At 39.9% G+C, this 16,102-nt stretch overlaps 1 protein-coding gene across 2 annotated transcripts in view; it reads left to right on the top strand.

Annotated features, from left to right (window-relative positions):
• Window positions 1-16,102, top strand: part of LOC124408086 (putative polypeptide N-acetylgalactosaminyltransferase 9) — a 61,866-nt gene that overhangs the window by 29,668 nt on the left and 16,096 nt on the right. For both annotated transcript variants that reach the window (XM_046884759.1, XM_046884760.1), the window contains exons 3-5: window positions 7,839-8,008; window positions 15,157-15,470; window positions 15,729-15,927. In XM_046884759.1, coding sequence (XP_046740715.1) covers window positions 7,839-8,008; window positions 15,157-15,470; window positions 15,729-15,927 — 683 coding nt within the window. The remainder of the gene's footprint in view (window positions 1-7,838; window positions 8,009-15,156; window positions 15,471-15,728; window positions 15,928-16,102) is intronic.

Genomic DNA, 16,102 nt, shown 5'->3' on the forward strand with positions numbered 1-16,102 from the left:
GAAAATCGGCAGCTTTTCCATCAGCGAAGACGAAAAGAAGTTACGACTATCCGGCTTTCTTGTTTTTTTCACACTCTTCTTTCTCCACTTTGTTATTACTCATTTTTCGGTAGCGCCCGTCTACACGTGCAGTCGGCTCTTTGTGGAGAGTTTTAATGAAAACGAGAGACTTGAATCACTTTTAGGGCCTCGTTGTGTGCGTGCAGTGGAGAAGCTTTTGAGGTTGGTACACGGGTATACCCATATATACGCGATTTCGAGAGACGAGAACATTTCTCCCAAGGTGACAAAGCGCGCCCCTCGCTGTATTAAAACTTTCACGGACCACCTTCCATCCCTCGGGATGAATTTCCCCCGGGAAAACTCCGGCAAGCCAACAAACGCCGCTCGGCAGTTAGTCGTTGGGAAAATATTACTATAATATATATATATATACACACCTGTACATTCCATCCCCTGATTTACGGACACTTTAGCCACCATACCAGTTTCCCGATTAGGTATTACACGATCGCGTCGTCATTAATGATGCCCGTGCATCACGGTGCTTAATTACTCTTAGTTTTCTTAGCCAAGGTCTTTTTCAATTTTCGATATTTTGCTCCACGAGAATAGTGTCGTGCTTATGGGTACAAATATATTTAATCTACTGTTTCCAAATGCTTCTTTAAGGTGCTTATAAAGAAGCGTTGTACACCTCGAAAACGCGGGGAAGCAAAACTCCTATACCGCTCAAGCGATCAGAGTGAAACTTGGGCAGTTAATGCCTTATTTTGGTAAAAAGTGGAGCGTCTTTTTACTTTATCAAAATTTTGAAAAAAAATTTACAGATTGGTTACTAGTCACAGAAATTGGCCAAATTTTCACAGTTTCACTGAATGGATCGACCTATTCGGTATGATGACACTCGGCGGTGATGAAACACACATTTTGAGCCCAGTTCCATAACATTTGATGGTGAGATGACGAAATGGCAGTTGATCTGGTTTTCGATTACGGAGTACACCGAAATCTCATTTTGGTGACATTTGTTACCGACCTTTCATGCATGCCGGTAATTTTTTACCGACATTACACGCATACGTTACCGGCATGCACGTAATGTCGGTAACAAATGTCACCAAAATGAGATTTTGGTGTACTTCGTAATCGAAAACCAGATCAGCTGCCATTTCGTCATTTCACCATCAAATCTCATGGAACTGGGCTCAAAATGTGTGTTTCATCATCACCGAGTGGCATCATACCGGATAGGTCGATCCATTCAGTGCAACTGTGAAAATTTGGCCAATTTCAGTGAGTGGTAACCAGTCTGTAAAATTTTTTTTTCCAAATTTTGGAAAAGTAAAAAGACGCTCCACTTTTTGCCAAAATAGGGCATTAATTGCCCAAGTTTCACTCTGATCACTTTCAAGTATGGTACAGGAGTTTTGCATCCCCGCGTTTTCGAGGTGTACAACGGGTCTTTATAAACACCTTAAGTTCTTAACGTATTTCCAAGAGGTTGGAATTATGTGCCGAGTGAATTCACTGGAAACCACTTTATCTGTGATAGTTATTAAAAAATTCTAGATTCTTCAGTGCTGGTTAAAAAGTGAAATAGTTGAGGACTGCACGCAGTATAATACAGTTAGAAATTCATATCTTAAAAGGAACATCAGTTTGGTGTCCACCTCTGATTTCGTTGAGACTCATGTATGTTGTAGAACATTGAAAACTAAGAGACACGTATTTTTTTTTTATCTGTCTAAACACGGTTTAAAGAAGTGAAAACGACTGCCAAAGATGGGTGCTCGACGGGGTGATTTCTCAACGCGCTTCGTGTATTTGAACGAAACCAACACTGAGATATTTTTTTCAATGAATTAGAAAACTTCATCGTTAGTTTCATTCAAATCTATAATCCGCGTCAGGAAATCACCTCGTTGGGCGCCCATCTTTGGGGGTCGTTTTCACCCCTCTAAACCGTTTTGCTGCAGATCAGATATGTGTCTCTTAGTTTTCAACGTTCTACAACATACATGAGTCTAAACGAAATCAAGCGGGGACACCAAATTAATGTTCCTTCTTCGTGATATAATTCAGGTCGAGCAGAATTCGTTGGGGATGAAATGTCGTTGCAGTTTGTCGATGCGGGAGCACCGGCTGTTTGTATACCTTATACACCTAGGTGACGGAATTGATTTCCGCATTAACGACGCTACTGTTTACAACGCTTTGCAGGCCTGTAATTTTAATGTCTTCCACGAGGACAAATGACACTCTTATTTACAACTCGGAACATGCGACTACACCTGTCGACTACCTCATACCTACGACCCCTCCTACACGCCCACGTGCATGTTAGATTTATGCGATCCATCCATCTCGGCTCTTATCGAGTGTCCCAACCCTTGTGTTGTTGCGTTTTCTACACACGCCCGGTCCCTTGCTCGAGCCTTGTGCGATCAGATATGTCATCATTTCCACGAAGCCATAACCCCACAGTAGGTACACATGCATGACAATGTTGTATGGTGTAAATATCACAACGAGGGTCGAGATACCGCGCAAAACTAAAAAGAGTACTTTAGTCATCCATGTCAACCATTGGCAAGTCCAGATCGACAGCTTGAATGCAATTTGAAGAGTTGATCGATCGATTGATCACATATGATGATAAGAGATAAAGCTTGCGAAATGGAACGCCTTGAAACACTGTGTACGAAACAATTCCGAAGCGGAAGAAATAGGGAGAAAGTTCTAGTACGTACGAGCACTTTTGTGGGAAAAGGCTTTGGGGGGTGAATGGTAGCTCAGTACAGTTGACTTACACACCACTCGCTCTTTTGCGCACCTGGTGGAGCTTGCTCTTGAGATATCCTCGACGGTGAGATCGGTGGAATGAGAGAATTTTTTCTCTGTGGTTTGGTCAACAGACGCCGGTTTTCTCTCCACCGTCGTTTGGCCACTTCGCCGTTCTCCCCTTCAGCTCGATTACGTTTGCCGTTTCGCGCTGCGGGGGTAAAACGAAAGAATATGGAAAAGCGGAAAACCACTTTTTTCGGGCTTCAGATGACAAGAGGCCGCGGTGCTGAGGAAAATTCTCTTTGTGGTCCTCGCGCAAAGTCGAGAGTCTCTCGCTTCGACACCACCCTCGAAACAACAACGAGGACACTTTCGGATTCTAAGGACATTCACTGCATAAGGCAAAGGAACAAGGGAAACATTCGGCCCGGCAGAATCGTCGCCAGACACTCCTGACCGATCCTTCAGAAGCTCCAAAACCACAAAGAGTAGACCCTCGAAATTGCCCTAATCGCACCCTTCCAATTAGTCAGACACGTGGCTTGATCCTGCCGTGAAAGGGAAGCAGAGAAGGACGCTATCCTTTCTCCGATTATTCGGGGAATTTCAATCCTTCGAGGACGGGTTGAAATGCTGGACGGGTGGATCGAGTGTGAGGGTGGAAAGAGATGTGAATTTAAGAAACTCGTTCGGTCCATTCGAGAGAAGTAATCCCTGAACAGCGGAGCGGAAACTTGGACGCTGTCCAAACAGGAAGTAATACTGACTCGAATTTCTTCTGCTGCAGCAGCTCAGACTCGACGTTCGCACTTTCCACCCTGATGGAGAAACCGGCACACCATCTGCAATATACGGGGTTCGTTGTGCTACGAATGCATCCTCGAACCACCGATAATTGCCTTACTTTACGGAATTAGTTTTTGCTTGTTGGATCTGACCAGAGTTCTATAACCAGTTCAGGGAGTATTTACTACTTCGGAAAAAAGAGGAGAATTGAATATCAAATGGGATCATGGGACAGCGATCAATAACCCGTCTAAGAATACTGTCTCTAATTTTTTATGTAAACCTATCAAGCAGTTTTTCAGATAACTTACGGATCTGAATCCTTGTCGGTGGTTCGGAGTTTCGACTTACACCTGCTGACGAGCTTTGACGCAATGGTTAAGACTCGGTGCTTGATGACATGGAATTTAAACCCTTTCGCGTTGGCGAAGATTTCATTGCCGTGAAAGGGGTAACGAGGAGAGAGAGAGAAAGAGAGAGTGTGAGTGCCGAACTGGAGCCGGAATTCTTATCAAGGCTTCTGCCAGGCTGGCAGGAGGCTATTAGCCGGCACAAGAAGGGTGATTAGAGAAATGGAATTAAGCCTGTTGGAAGAGGCGAGAGGCGGGAGCTCACTCTTGGCGCTAACAAAGTGGTAAGGCGGATGATGGATCGTGTTTAGTCTGCAGAAACAGCGCCAGGTAAACATCCAAACAGCCGAACAGCCTGGGTTATGACAACGGCTCACAAACTCCAGTCGGCTAACAAGCACTCCGCAGTGCCCCGTGACTCGAAACCGGGAGGATATTCAGGGATTTCGTCTCGTTCCACGTCCCTTTATTGGGACGACTCATTTCCAAGGCAAGAATAACGTCAACGAAGAAGTGGAGCTGACTTTTTGTTTTTTCAATCGCTCGTTGCAATCGCCCTGTGGAGGTTGCGAAAATCAGAACCACTGCTCTCTGGAAAAAAAAAGAAGAAGAAGAAGAAGAAGAAGAAGAAGAAGAAGTTGGCGCCGGGCAAGAAACCCTCATCATTATTCATGTAGTCGGGTATTTTCATTAACAGGATCCGTGTTTCCTTGTTGGGATTTAACTTTCTACCGGATGGATAGATGCCATCATTGCACACAGGCTGAGAGACATTTTCCTTGAACCATCGAAGGTTGAATCGTTACAGCGTAGAAGGATGTACCGATGTAAGTGAACGCCTGCAGCATAAATTTGTAAAATAATGTATATAAGCATGTTTGAACAGCCTTTGATGATTACGAAATTTGATTTTCAAGCAATTCACTATGTCTCACAAAATTCAATTTCACATCCTCTCTACGGTAATTTGGTAATTGAATAAACATGTAGAAATTCGTACGGCACCGCAAACTTAAGTATAATCCCGTTACGACCCTGTATAAAATTGAAGCTCTGCTCTCGATCTCTTTCAATGAAAAAAAACAAACCAAATTGGGTAGGTATCGAGATTATCACTTTGCTTTGCGGAATCTGGTCCCAATGAGCTAGTTATATCCAAGGGCCTGAAATCACGACTCTTGATCAATTACTCCTCCGTTGCTGAAACTCTTTTTTCGATCATGTTAATCGAAGGATATTGAAAACTATAACGAGGGTACGTACACCAGACATCAAAAGTGCCTCTGTCGTATCGTTTAATCAACGTCTATAACTCACTTTCGTCGATGCATTCGTGAAACGGAAATTTCAATGCTGCCAACACCTCTTCATCCTCTCGAAATGAAGGTTCAAAGTTTCATACCCAGCGGACGAAGGGAGATATAATCCGGCGCATATCCCGTAGGGAGTTGGGATTCGGCTTGGCGGGTTATCGCGGCACGCACGGACATAAAAACCGGCATAACTCTGACTCTCTCTCTCTCTCACTCTTTCTTTCTTTCTCTCTTCCTCTCCCTTGACCGGGGTGAAAGGATCGGGAGTTTCTGGAGCTTCATAGGGCCGGGAATACCGAAGTGAGAACCACTCCGTCATGGGGATGTGTGTATATATTGCTGGTTTCACGCCGCTCTCCCGAAACCCGTCCACCAGGACGCCACCGTCCACTATCTCAATCCTTTATGAGCCCCTCAGGAGCCCCGCGATATATATCAACGGTTAATTGAATTTATGGGATTATTTTTGAGCAGAAGGCACAAGCTTCCGGCCACCGCCCTCGAAAAGAACGAGTCTCTCTCTCTCTTTCTCTCTATACATATAGGCACCTAGCAAAGGGGGGAAGAAATATTTCTTCGGCTTATCTCCGCCGGATGCTGCCTCAACTCCCTGAAACTTTCAGCGACCGCAAATTAATTCGCACGAGGTATCCTATATATATATATATATATATAGCGGCGAGATCATCGCGCGTTTTCTAACACATTGTTACTACTACTACCCTTTGCTCTTCGCTACACACTTTGAGCAATTTTCATCGCACAAATTCATCTTCAAGCGATCATATTTTTCATGTGAACGATCTTTTTGAAAATCAATTTTTACCAATCCAAACAAAAAAAAAAAAAAAAAATTACGAATTGATTTTATCACCTTTTCAAAACTAATTAACCAATAACTGTGCCTTCTCTCAAAAAAAAAAAAAAAAAAAAAAAAAAAGGACAAGTTTGAACGACTTTGCGTCATCTGGACCCTTGTCCTCTCCCCTCTTTTTTCACCCCCTCGCTCCGACATATTCGGCATCGTTTTCTTCCGCGTTTATTGCCTCTCGCATCCACCGACGCGAGGATTGAGGAATGGCAGAGGGTGGGGGTGGGGGGCTGTCAATTTGCCGGGAGAATACCATCGGTGAAAACGGCATTAAGTATAAAAAGAGAAGAGGGACTTGGGCGAGGCACTCGAGAGCCGTGTGAAGAGAACGCTTCAATCATTTCCGGTCGATTGACGCCTCGCGAATCTTCAATCCATATAAATTTCTCATTCCCGTGACAATAGCTGAAGACTATCAACCGAAACGGGTGGTTATTAAAAATTCGCTAAAGATTTTTCCGACCTTCTTCACACGTCTGCGGAACGATCATTGCGTACGTGCCTCGGTTTTCACTCAATTCTTCGCTGTCCCCTCGACCCTCGTTACCTGACTTCTCCTGAGGACCGGGGAGGAAACCCCCAGCTGCGTAGCCGGTATTCAGAAGATAAGGTCTTCTTATTTGACGGATGAAGCACCCTCGCCATATAATCCCTGCAGTATCCTATTTTATCGACTTAACGAGTCGAATCACTTCGTTCAATGACGTACTTTTGCAGATGAAACCGAACCTTTGCGCAGAGTAAAACGCTTTGAATTTTTTTTCAAAACTCTGAAGGAACCGTGCTTTTCAATTGAAAATAACAGAGGTCTTGAAATTTACGTTTTTTCACCTTTCATTCGTCCGCGACGTGGGTATAATTGATTTTTTCTTCAGTTATAACGTAGGCATAATTATATTAAGATGTTTGAAAAAAGAAGTGTCCATTCGGTAACCATGAGGATCAAACATGCGAGGAAATTTGAAAAATTCTTTCCCTTCTTTTTATATGGTTTCAATCCATTAAAAATTGTGGTACCCACATTCTACGTGTTTTTTTTTCTTTTTTCTTCCTTTCTTTTTCCTGTGTGACTCTGATTCCGGTTGATTCAGTTTCACGATATAACGAATGAACTTGAGTTACGTATCCTCAAATAAAACCACCGTGTTGCGTGAAGATAACGTTTTATTGGGTTAATTACTATTCGGAGCGTCAAAGTTACGATAAAAAAGGAAAACGAAAAAACAAAACGCACAGATACACTCGACGATGCAATGACAGGAGTACAGCAGTCAATACATCGTGTACAAAAATACACAAAAAATAATTTTTGTTTTATGCAAAAACGAAGAAATTGCATGAAAAATAAAAAAAAAAAAAAAAACCATGCTTTTGTATTTTTTTTTTTTATACCATGTCATTATTTCTCCATAAAACCAATATCTATTTGTGTTTTTTTTTTTTTTGTTGTTGTTCATCCGTAATTGTATTTTCTCTAGATAAAAGAAAAAAAAAAAAAAAAATGTAAAATCTGTGCTCCGATCTTTTTGAAATTTACCGATAACGATCGCACCATTCATTATCTGCCCATATAACCCAGGACTGTACATTATATTGCAATGGTGCAAACGATGAAAAGATGTCATGGTATATAAATTACGTCTGTAAATTTCTGGAATCTACTTTTGAACACCTTGTCCAGGATCTGAAGATCCAACCGTGCTAATCCCTCTTCGATGTCTCTTGTTCCAGGTGCAAGGAGCCGGGAAGATACAGAACCGATCTTCCACCAACGGCAGTGGTGATTTGCTTCCATAACGAGGCTTGGTCCGTGCTTTTGAGGACCGTTCATTCCGTCCTTGATCGTTCGCCGCCTCCGTTACTGCAGGAAATTATCCTCGTCGACGACTACTCGGATATGCGTAAGTGATTAAGTATCAAAAGATCGTTAAGCCATTCGTAATGTCGTCCGGTCCGTCAATCTGAAAATCCGCCGCCTTGTATCTGTGGCAATTGGCATTATTCAAGTTGGACTCGACTTGACGTTGCCAAATTATATTGGCAGAGGCTAATTCAAAACTCGTTACCTGGTCACCTGGTCACCTGGTGTCCAGTTTGCTCGTGGTCACAGACCTTCTCGATAGCCTATCGGTCAGAGTGATCGATGGCACATGGTAGTTGGACGAACGCTTTGAATTGGTGCTCTTTGAACTTGGATCAGTGAAATTCATCGACTCTTATATTAGTCATAATCATTCATCATATAGTATAACAATTCAGTGACTTATTTTTACTAACTAAGCATTGTTTTCCAATGTATGAGGTAGACGCACCGATTTTTGGCCATAGTACCTTGGTACTTTGATACCAACATGGTATGTGGTCATTAGGGTGGCGCAAAAATTCGATTTTTGACAATTTCTGACGTTTTAAAAAATGTGGAGCAACCTCTTGAAAATTTTTTTTTCAACTGTCCTTTGGAGTGGGCTCTTAAAACATCAAAAACTAACATTTTGTAACACGAGACTAAAAAAAAAAAAATAGTCTGTTTTATGGCGCCACCCTAGTGGCCATATCCATCGCGTGCAAAAAAATGGCCGTAAATTACACGACACAGTTTGTTCGTCCTTGGGCGCTGTAACATTTGATTTTCAAACAATTGAGTCGTTGAAAACTACACTGATATAACACTGCAGAAGACATTTTCGTGATTAAATCAATAACTATTATAGATTTCTACTAACAAAAACAATTGAAACCCTTGAATTTACATGACTATATCCAAAGATGCCGCAATGTCCGTAATTATATACAAAAAACAATTATAACTAGAAAAAATGGATGAATTTGACTGCAATAAATATGTGTGTTAAGTTTTGTTTTTTTCTTTTTGAAATTTTTTCATTTTTAACGCTTAAACAGCTGCAATTCTTTTTTGGCTTGCTCACTTTTTTTTCTTTGGTAAATACTTTTACGATCGTCGGCAAACTCAGCTTCTTCTACCCTACGATGTCCAGTCACGTACGATAAATATTTATAAATCGTCTAATCGCTGTGGGTTTTGAGATTTTCAATCTAAATTTAAAGCCTGAAATCATCGAACTGCAAATGGTTCACTGGAGGAAAATGAAACCGTTGACATTTGTATATTATCGCCGTATACTTTCCACGTATGATTCGTAAATTTTTCTCTTGTATCCAAACAATTTTTCCAATTGTCAAATTGCTAGTGAGAAAAAAAAAATCTCAATTCTCATATACTTGCTAGAAAATTATAGTGTGATTGGTTTCTCTTCAATAACGTCGGTCATAAAAATTGTTGAAGTTACGTGAAATTTTATTTTTTACCCAAGTAACAACATTAAATCTGTTTATTTATTACATTGCATCAACATCAATGAGTTATCGCGACAGTTGCAAGAAAATACAATATAGCAGGAGTGAGATTTTAATGAAAATTAGATTTTTCGATCACCTCTAAAAAACAAATTTTGTATTTCGTACAAATTTTTCAATCACATTAAAAATTAAATACAGTTAAAAACTCCGTGTCAAACTAATCCAAATGAAAAAAATTTTTACGGCGAGGGGGGGGGGGGGGTGGAGTACGACTGATAATGGACGTGAAATCTATTCTATACGGTGGTGGATTCCACGTTACGATATAATTGCGCTGAAGCTGAACGTGCAGCGAGCACAGCGTGGTTGTTTGTTTTTTTATTTACCCTTCTTTTTGGTTTTAGTTTTTCTATTTTTGTTTTTCTTTTTTTTTTTTTTTTTTTCTTTTGTGTATTTCACCGAAAAGATGAACCGCAGTTCGGGTTCCCCCGGTAAACGAAAAACGACCAGATTCGGCTCCCATTTCCCAAACGTTTGAATTACCATACATAGCACTCGTCCAACCCTCACCAAATAATACGTAAAATGCGGTTACAAGCGGCTGTTCCGCACGATATCGAGCGGAAACGTTCGGTAAACCGGGCTTGCATGGGGACAAAAAAGTAATGGCGAATGGGGGGGTGGGGGAGGGGGGGGGGGGGGGGGGGGGCAGAACGACTAAAAAAAATCTCCTCGCGCACCGCGCGTGGTAGGTAGTAATTATAAACGACGATCTAAATTTTTCTGTCATTTCTTTTTTCGTTTTTTTTTTTTTTTTTGTCTTTCGGTACCTTCTTTTTTTTCCTCCGATTTTCCCTTTTTTTTCTATTTTATTTACAGTCGATCCAATCGTCGGAATCCTTTCGAATGAATCAATTCTGTTAACGCAATATATTGTATCACTTGACACGAACAGTTTATTTTATTCTATTTTTCTCTTTTTCGTCTTCTTAATTCGTTCTGCGCGAAGTAATATACAGGGTCTTAAAATTTGCGTGTAAAATAGAGAGGAAAAAAAAGAAGTAAATATTACAGCTTTCACGTATTGATGTAAAAATATATGTATATGTGATAAACGGCAAGTATTGATATGAAAAAAAAAAAAAAAAAAATTAATAAATAGTAAAGATCACTTCAGAAGATCGCTTTTTGAACTCGAAAAGCTTGCATTTAAGCAGTGAACTTGCGGTTGTGTTTGAAAAATAAAGAGAGCAAGTAAATGGAGGATATATTTCCTTAAAAGCTTGAGATAAGCCAACCGACTCTGCGGAAGTGAACTACATAAACATACTCAGCCGTAAGCTTTCCATACTACCGAATAAAAACGTTAACCTATAATGTCCGCGTTTAATATATGCATGCATCCATGTTACACACACAGACCTGCAACCGATACACTCCCGTGCATAGCAACAGCACGCCGCGTGTCGAAACTGATTATTTTATCACCCTCTCAAGCGGATAATTTTCCATCGGGTCAGCATACACGTTAGACGATATATATTATACATATTTATAAGTTTTACATTACAAAACTTTGTTTTGTAATTTTTCGAGTTGAAAAAATGACCATTTTCATAAAAAATATACGACAATAATTTTCTTCAGTCGGTATACTCAGTTTCGATTTATTTAAAAAATTACAGAAAATACTTCGAAGTGTGTACAATAGACACGTATTTTTTATTTTTTTATTTTTTAGATGGCTCGATTAGTTGTTCCAATAAATAGGAATAAAGAGGTTCCTTGAAACCATAAATTTCAAATTACTACAATTTTCTTACTGCAATATATTCTAGAAGCGATTGTTTCCTAATTAGATGCTCATTTATTCATCTGCTCAAGGAATCCGACGATTGTTTACAACTATCTAAATTTTTAGTTTGGATTTATTCTTAAACAAATAATCAAATCTGTTAACGTATAATAAATATGTAAAAAATTAATGGTATTCGAAAAAATTTTGCAATTTTTCTTCGTCGAATTTTTCAACGGCATTTAAAAATTCGAGCCGTGTTCTTTTGCGTATATAATCGAAGGTTGGATAGCTTCGCAAATCCTGTTACCGAGATGTATATATAGAGAAATATTTTTTAAACCTCATCTCTTTGGAGGCGGTCGTGCGGGAAATAAGTTCAAACCCTTCGAGGATTGCGGGATGAAGTAAAAGGGAGAAACGCAGCTCGATCCTTCCTCGTTTCATGATGTGTTGCACGCCGAGGAAATTAGCCGTAATGAACATGCAAACGTTTAATCCCCATGCAACCACTCGCGCAATCCTCCATCCCAGGCTTTGCGAGCCGGAGGCAATTTATCTGCGGCTTAGTCGCCGTATTTATTATGGATTTCTCAGAATGACTGCGGAGTCTGCGGTGGAACAAGTAAGAAGATTTCCCTACTGAATGGCGGTCATTCCTTATCAAGTTACGACCACTCCAATTGTCCATATCGATAAAAAAAAGACTGTTACCAGGAAGCCGGTTAAAAGAAGGCTCATGAAATCGATTTTCGATTATTGAAAAATCAGATTTACAGATTTTTTTTTGTTTTTAATTTATTCTTGTAATTTTGCAAATTTTTAATCACCGGAAGCTTCTGTGAAGATAAGACAATCCCGTTTACTCGAAGAATATGATCAGGGTAATTCTTGATTATTTTTTTACCCCCGTTATGCATCTATATTAGGGTGGTTAAAAAAAATGACTATTTTTATTTTCGTTAGTAAGCATAAAAATATTGTTCAAGATGACGAGAAAAGATTCTGTAAAAGTTTGAACTCTTATGAATATTCATATCAAGAGGTGCCTATTTGCGATTTTGCATTTCCCCTTTAAATAATACACGGAAATTTTATTTTTTTTTATTTTGGAATTTTATTGCGCAACAAGGGATTTACGTATCGTATCGTAAAGAGCAATACGTAATTTTGTTGGAAATTGAACGATCCACAAAAAAGGATCTGTTTTTCTCGCGCAGTGTTTCAATGATTTCTTCTATTTTGTGAATTTTCCGCATTCCACCGCCGGCCGTGCCGTGATTGTTCAATCTGAGATCTGCGGAGACAAAGCTGCGACCCTCATTGACTCTTCGGCTCATAGAAGTCGAGTGAACCCAGCGAAGAAGTAATCCTGCTTTACCGGTAGAGTTATTCGAATTTACGAGCCTCCGGCGTAATAATCGTACCAAACCAGGGACGCCACGTGGCAATTAGCAGTGAGTCTCGGCGCCGATCTGTTCTTTGGAAGGAAAATTTTCTGCCCGTGACCGTCACAGCCTTGCTAAGCCCGCGGCTCAGCCTCGGGCTTAACCGACTGTGACCAGTTGAAAGGGACTCTAATTCACCGATTTAAATTACCTTACCCCTTTTCCGATACTTGACTTTACCAAGTTTCAGTATATTTAAGGGGAAGCTATGGTCAATCCTTACCGACTGAGTAAATTGTACGTTTTTTTTTATAGCCTTTTTCGATTCTGCACGCATGTTTAAGTTTCGTATACCAGACGATCAGGCGGAATGTCGCCAAAATGAGATTTCGGTGTACTTCGTAATCGAAAACCAGATCAGCTGCCATTTCGTCATTTCACCATCAAATCTCATGGAACTGGGCTCAAAATGTGTGTTTCATCACCACCGAGTGGCATCATACCGGATAGTTCGATCCATTCAGTGCAACTGTGAAAATTTGGCCAATTTCTGTGAATGGTAACCAGTCTGTAAAATTTTTTTTCAAAATTTTGAAAAAGTAAAAAGTCGCTCCACTTTTTACCAAAATAAGGCATTAACTGCCCAAGTTTCACTCTGATCGCTTGAGCGGTATAGGAATTTTGCATTCCCGCATTTTCGAGGTGTACAACGGGTCTTTATAAGCACCTTAATGCCACAGTTCGCCGGCGGAGCCTGGCTATTTTTTTATTCAGCATTGAAAAAGCGATACTTAAATTTTCATGAAAAATTAAAGGACGAAACTTGAGACTTGAGACGTGCACTCGAGAACCAGCAGGGATCGGAAAAGCAGGGCAGCAGCTGCTATTGTTCGGTTTAAACGAACCTCCGCTGCACTGCAGAACGCCGCGAAGCAGACTCCGAGCAAATATTCGAATTAAGTGTATCCGGTCGTGTAATTTCTACTTGGCTGGTACCTTCCCGCATGTATAATTAAATACGCGAAAAGATGACAAGGTTGAAGTTAGTAACGTTTTGATTCGATTATACGGTTCACTACGTTTTCGAAAATTGTATCCCGGAATTACGACACGGTGACGATTCTTATTTCATTTGAACTTGCCTTGTCGCATTAAAGCTACGAACTCGAAACTCATCAAAAAGGCTTAACTTGGAGAGTTGCGTGAAATGACGAGTGGCTTAGAACTCCGTAAACATTACGGAATAATATTTTGGCGAAATGTTTTATGCAAGTAGATCAAAAACGCGAAATGCTGAAGCGATTCACCCCAAGATCGAAGCAGTTCTTAAAATAATAAAACGCACTTTGATTGATACCAAAATCGTGAAAATCAGCTGATTCGTTATTGAAATATCTTCGGACAAATACTTGATCAGAGCACGAAGACGCCTGTCTGAAAATTGTCTAAAGTGATTTAAACTGTATAGTATAGATCATTTGAAAATGTGGAAGCGTAGTAAAACACTTCGTTTCAGTGAAGAGGGATATTTAAAATACTGGGAGATGATTGCAACGATAATTATAATTCAAAAATCGGCTGCATCAAGCAAATCGCAATCACATGAGAAATTTAGTTGTTTAGTCAATGAAACTGAAATTTCTTTTTAGTAACGATCTCAATGATTCAATTAACGACTAACGTTTAGTTGTAGGCAGATATCGGCTAAATCCAAAATTTTGAGCTTTTTTTTTTTTTCTTCTCTCTAAAGCATTAAACAAAATCAGTTGAAATATAAATTTTTTTAAAATAAATTATTTATCCCAACCATTTTTAATAATTATCTAAATATTGAGGAATTAAAACAATAGTACTATCAATTATATAAATATTGAATAATTAAAGATAGAAAAGTTACTAATTATTTGAATATTCAGTAGTCATTATTAAATATTTTTAACTGCTCCGTAATTCAGTAATTGATAGCCAATATATTATTAATTTGTAAAATATTTGATGATTCATAATAGAATGTTACTAATTAGAAATATGTTTAATAATCATCAGCCAATACGTTACTAATGTATATACACAACAATATACTATAATTACTAATATATTGTCTGATGATTATTGAACATATTTCTAATTAGTAACACTCTATTATGAATTATCAAATATTGCACAAATTAATAATATATTGGCTATCAATTACTGAATTCCGAATTAATTAAAAATATTCAATATTGACTATTGAATATTCAAGTAATTAGTAGCTTTTCGATCTTTAAATATTCAATACTTAGATAATTGATAGAACTGTTGTTTTAATTCTGAAATATTTAAATAAACAGTAACAATGATTTGAATAAATAATTCATCTTGAAAAAATTCATATTTCAATTAATTTTATTCAATACTTTTTAAGAAACAAAAAATAAATATTAAAAATTTTGAATTTCGCCGATCTCTGGTTGTAGTCCAACCGATTCTTCTCTACCGATCATTCGTCTCAGTGACAACAACGACCTTCTTCAATTCTCAACTTGATTTCAATCCTCGTTCGCAGCCCACCTGAAGCGGCAGCTCGAGGACTACATGATGAATTACCCGAAGGTAAGGATCATCAGGGCTCCGAAGAGGGAGGGACTGATCAGGGCGCGTCTTCTCGGCGCCGCGGCTGCCAAAGCGCCGGTTCTCACCTACTTGGACAGCCACTGCGAGTGCACCGAAGGTTGGCTGGAGCCTCTGCTCGACCGAATCGCCAGGGACTCGACGACGGTCGTTTGTCCTGTAATCGACGTCATCGACGACTCGACGCTTGAGTACCACTGGCGGGACTCCGGTGGCGTCAACGTCGGTGGCTTTGACTGGAACCTCCAGGTACGTCAACATCTTCTTCAACTTCTTGTTCTTCTTCTTCACTTCTTCTCCATCTTCCTGTTCCACTTCCTCCTCATCTTCATCTTCCTTTTGATCTTCATCTTCATTTACTTCTTCATTTTTTTCTTCTTCTAGCTTCTTCATGTTCATCATCTCGTACCACTATCATACCGCGAATTGTGCTCAATCCAGGCATGACTGTGTAAATTTCTAACCCGAAAAGCATCGGTGCTGATCTGACTGACGTTACTTTTACAGTTTAATTGGCACGCCGTGCCTGAACGGGAAAAGAAGAAGCACCAGAACTCAGCCGAGCCGGTCTGGTCACCGACCATGGCAGGAGGTCTCTTTTCCATCGACCGTGCCTTCTTTGAAAGACTCGGCACTTACGACAGCGGCTTCGATATATGGGGTGGTGAGAACCTCGAGCTGTCTTTCAAGACCTGGATGTGCGGAGGTGAGAATCTTATTCGTTGCATTAAAACCGCGATCGACGTGTGCCACCTCAGGATTCTTCAGATGTTTGAATTTAAAAGTATAATTGAAATCAGAAGAATGCTTAATTGCTTTTTTACGACATGGGGATTGAAAAGTCCACTTTTTGTGGCAATTTTCGTTCCGTAAAGTGACGC

Source organism: Diprion similis, chromosome 7, assembly GCF_021155765.1.
Source record: "Diprion similis isolate iyDipSimi1 chromosome 7, iyDipSimi1.1, whole genome shotgun sequence".
In the NCBI taxonomy this organism is placed as follows: domain Eukaryota; kingdom Metazoa; phylum Arthropoda; class Insecta; order Hymenoptera; family Diprionidae; genus Diprion; species Diprion similis.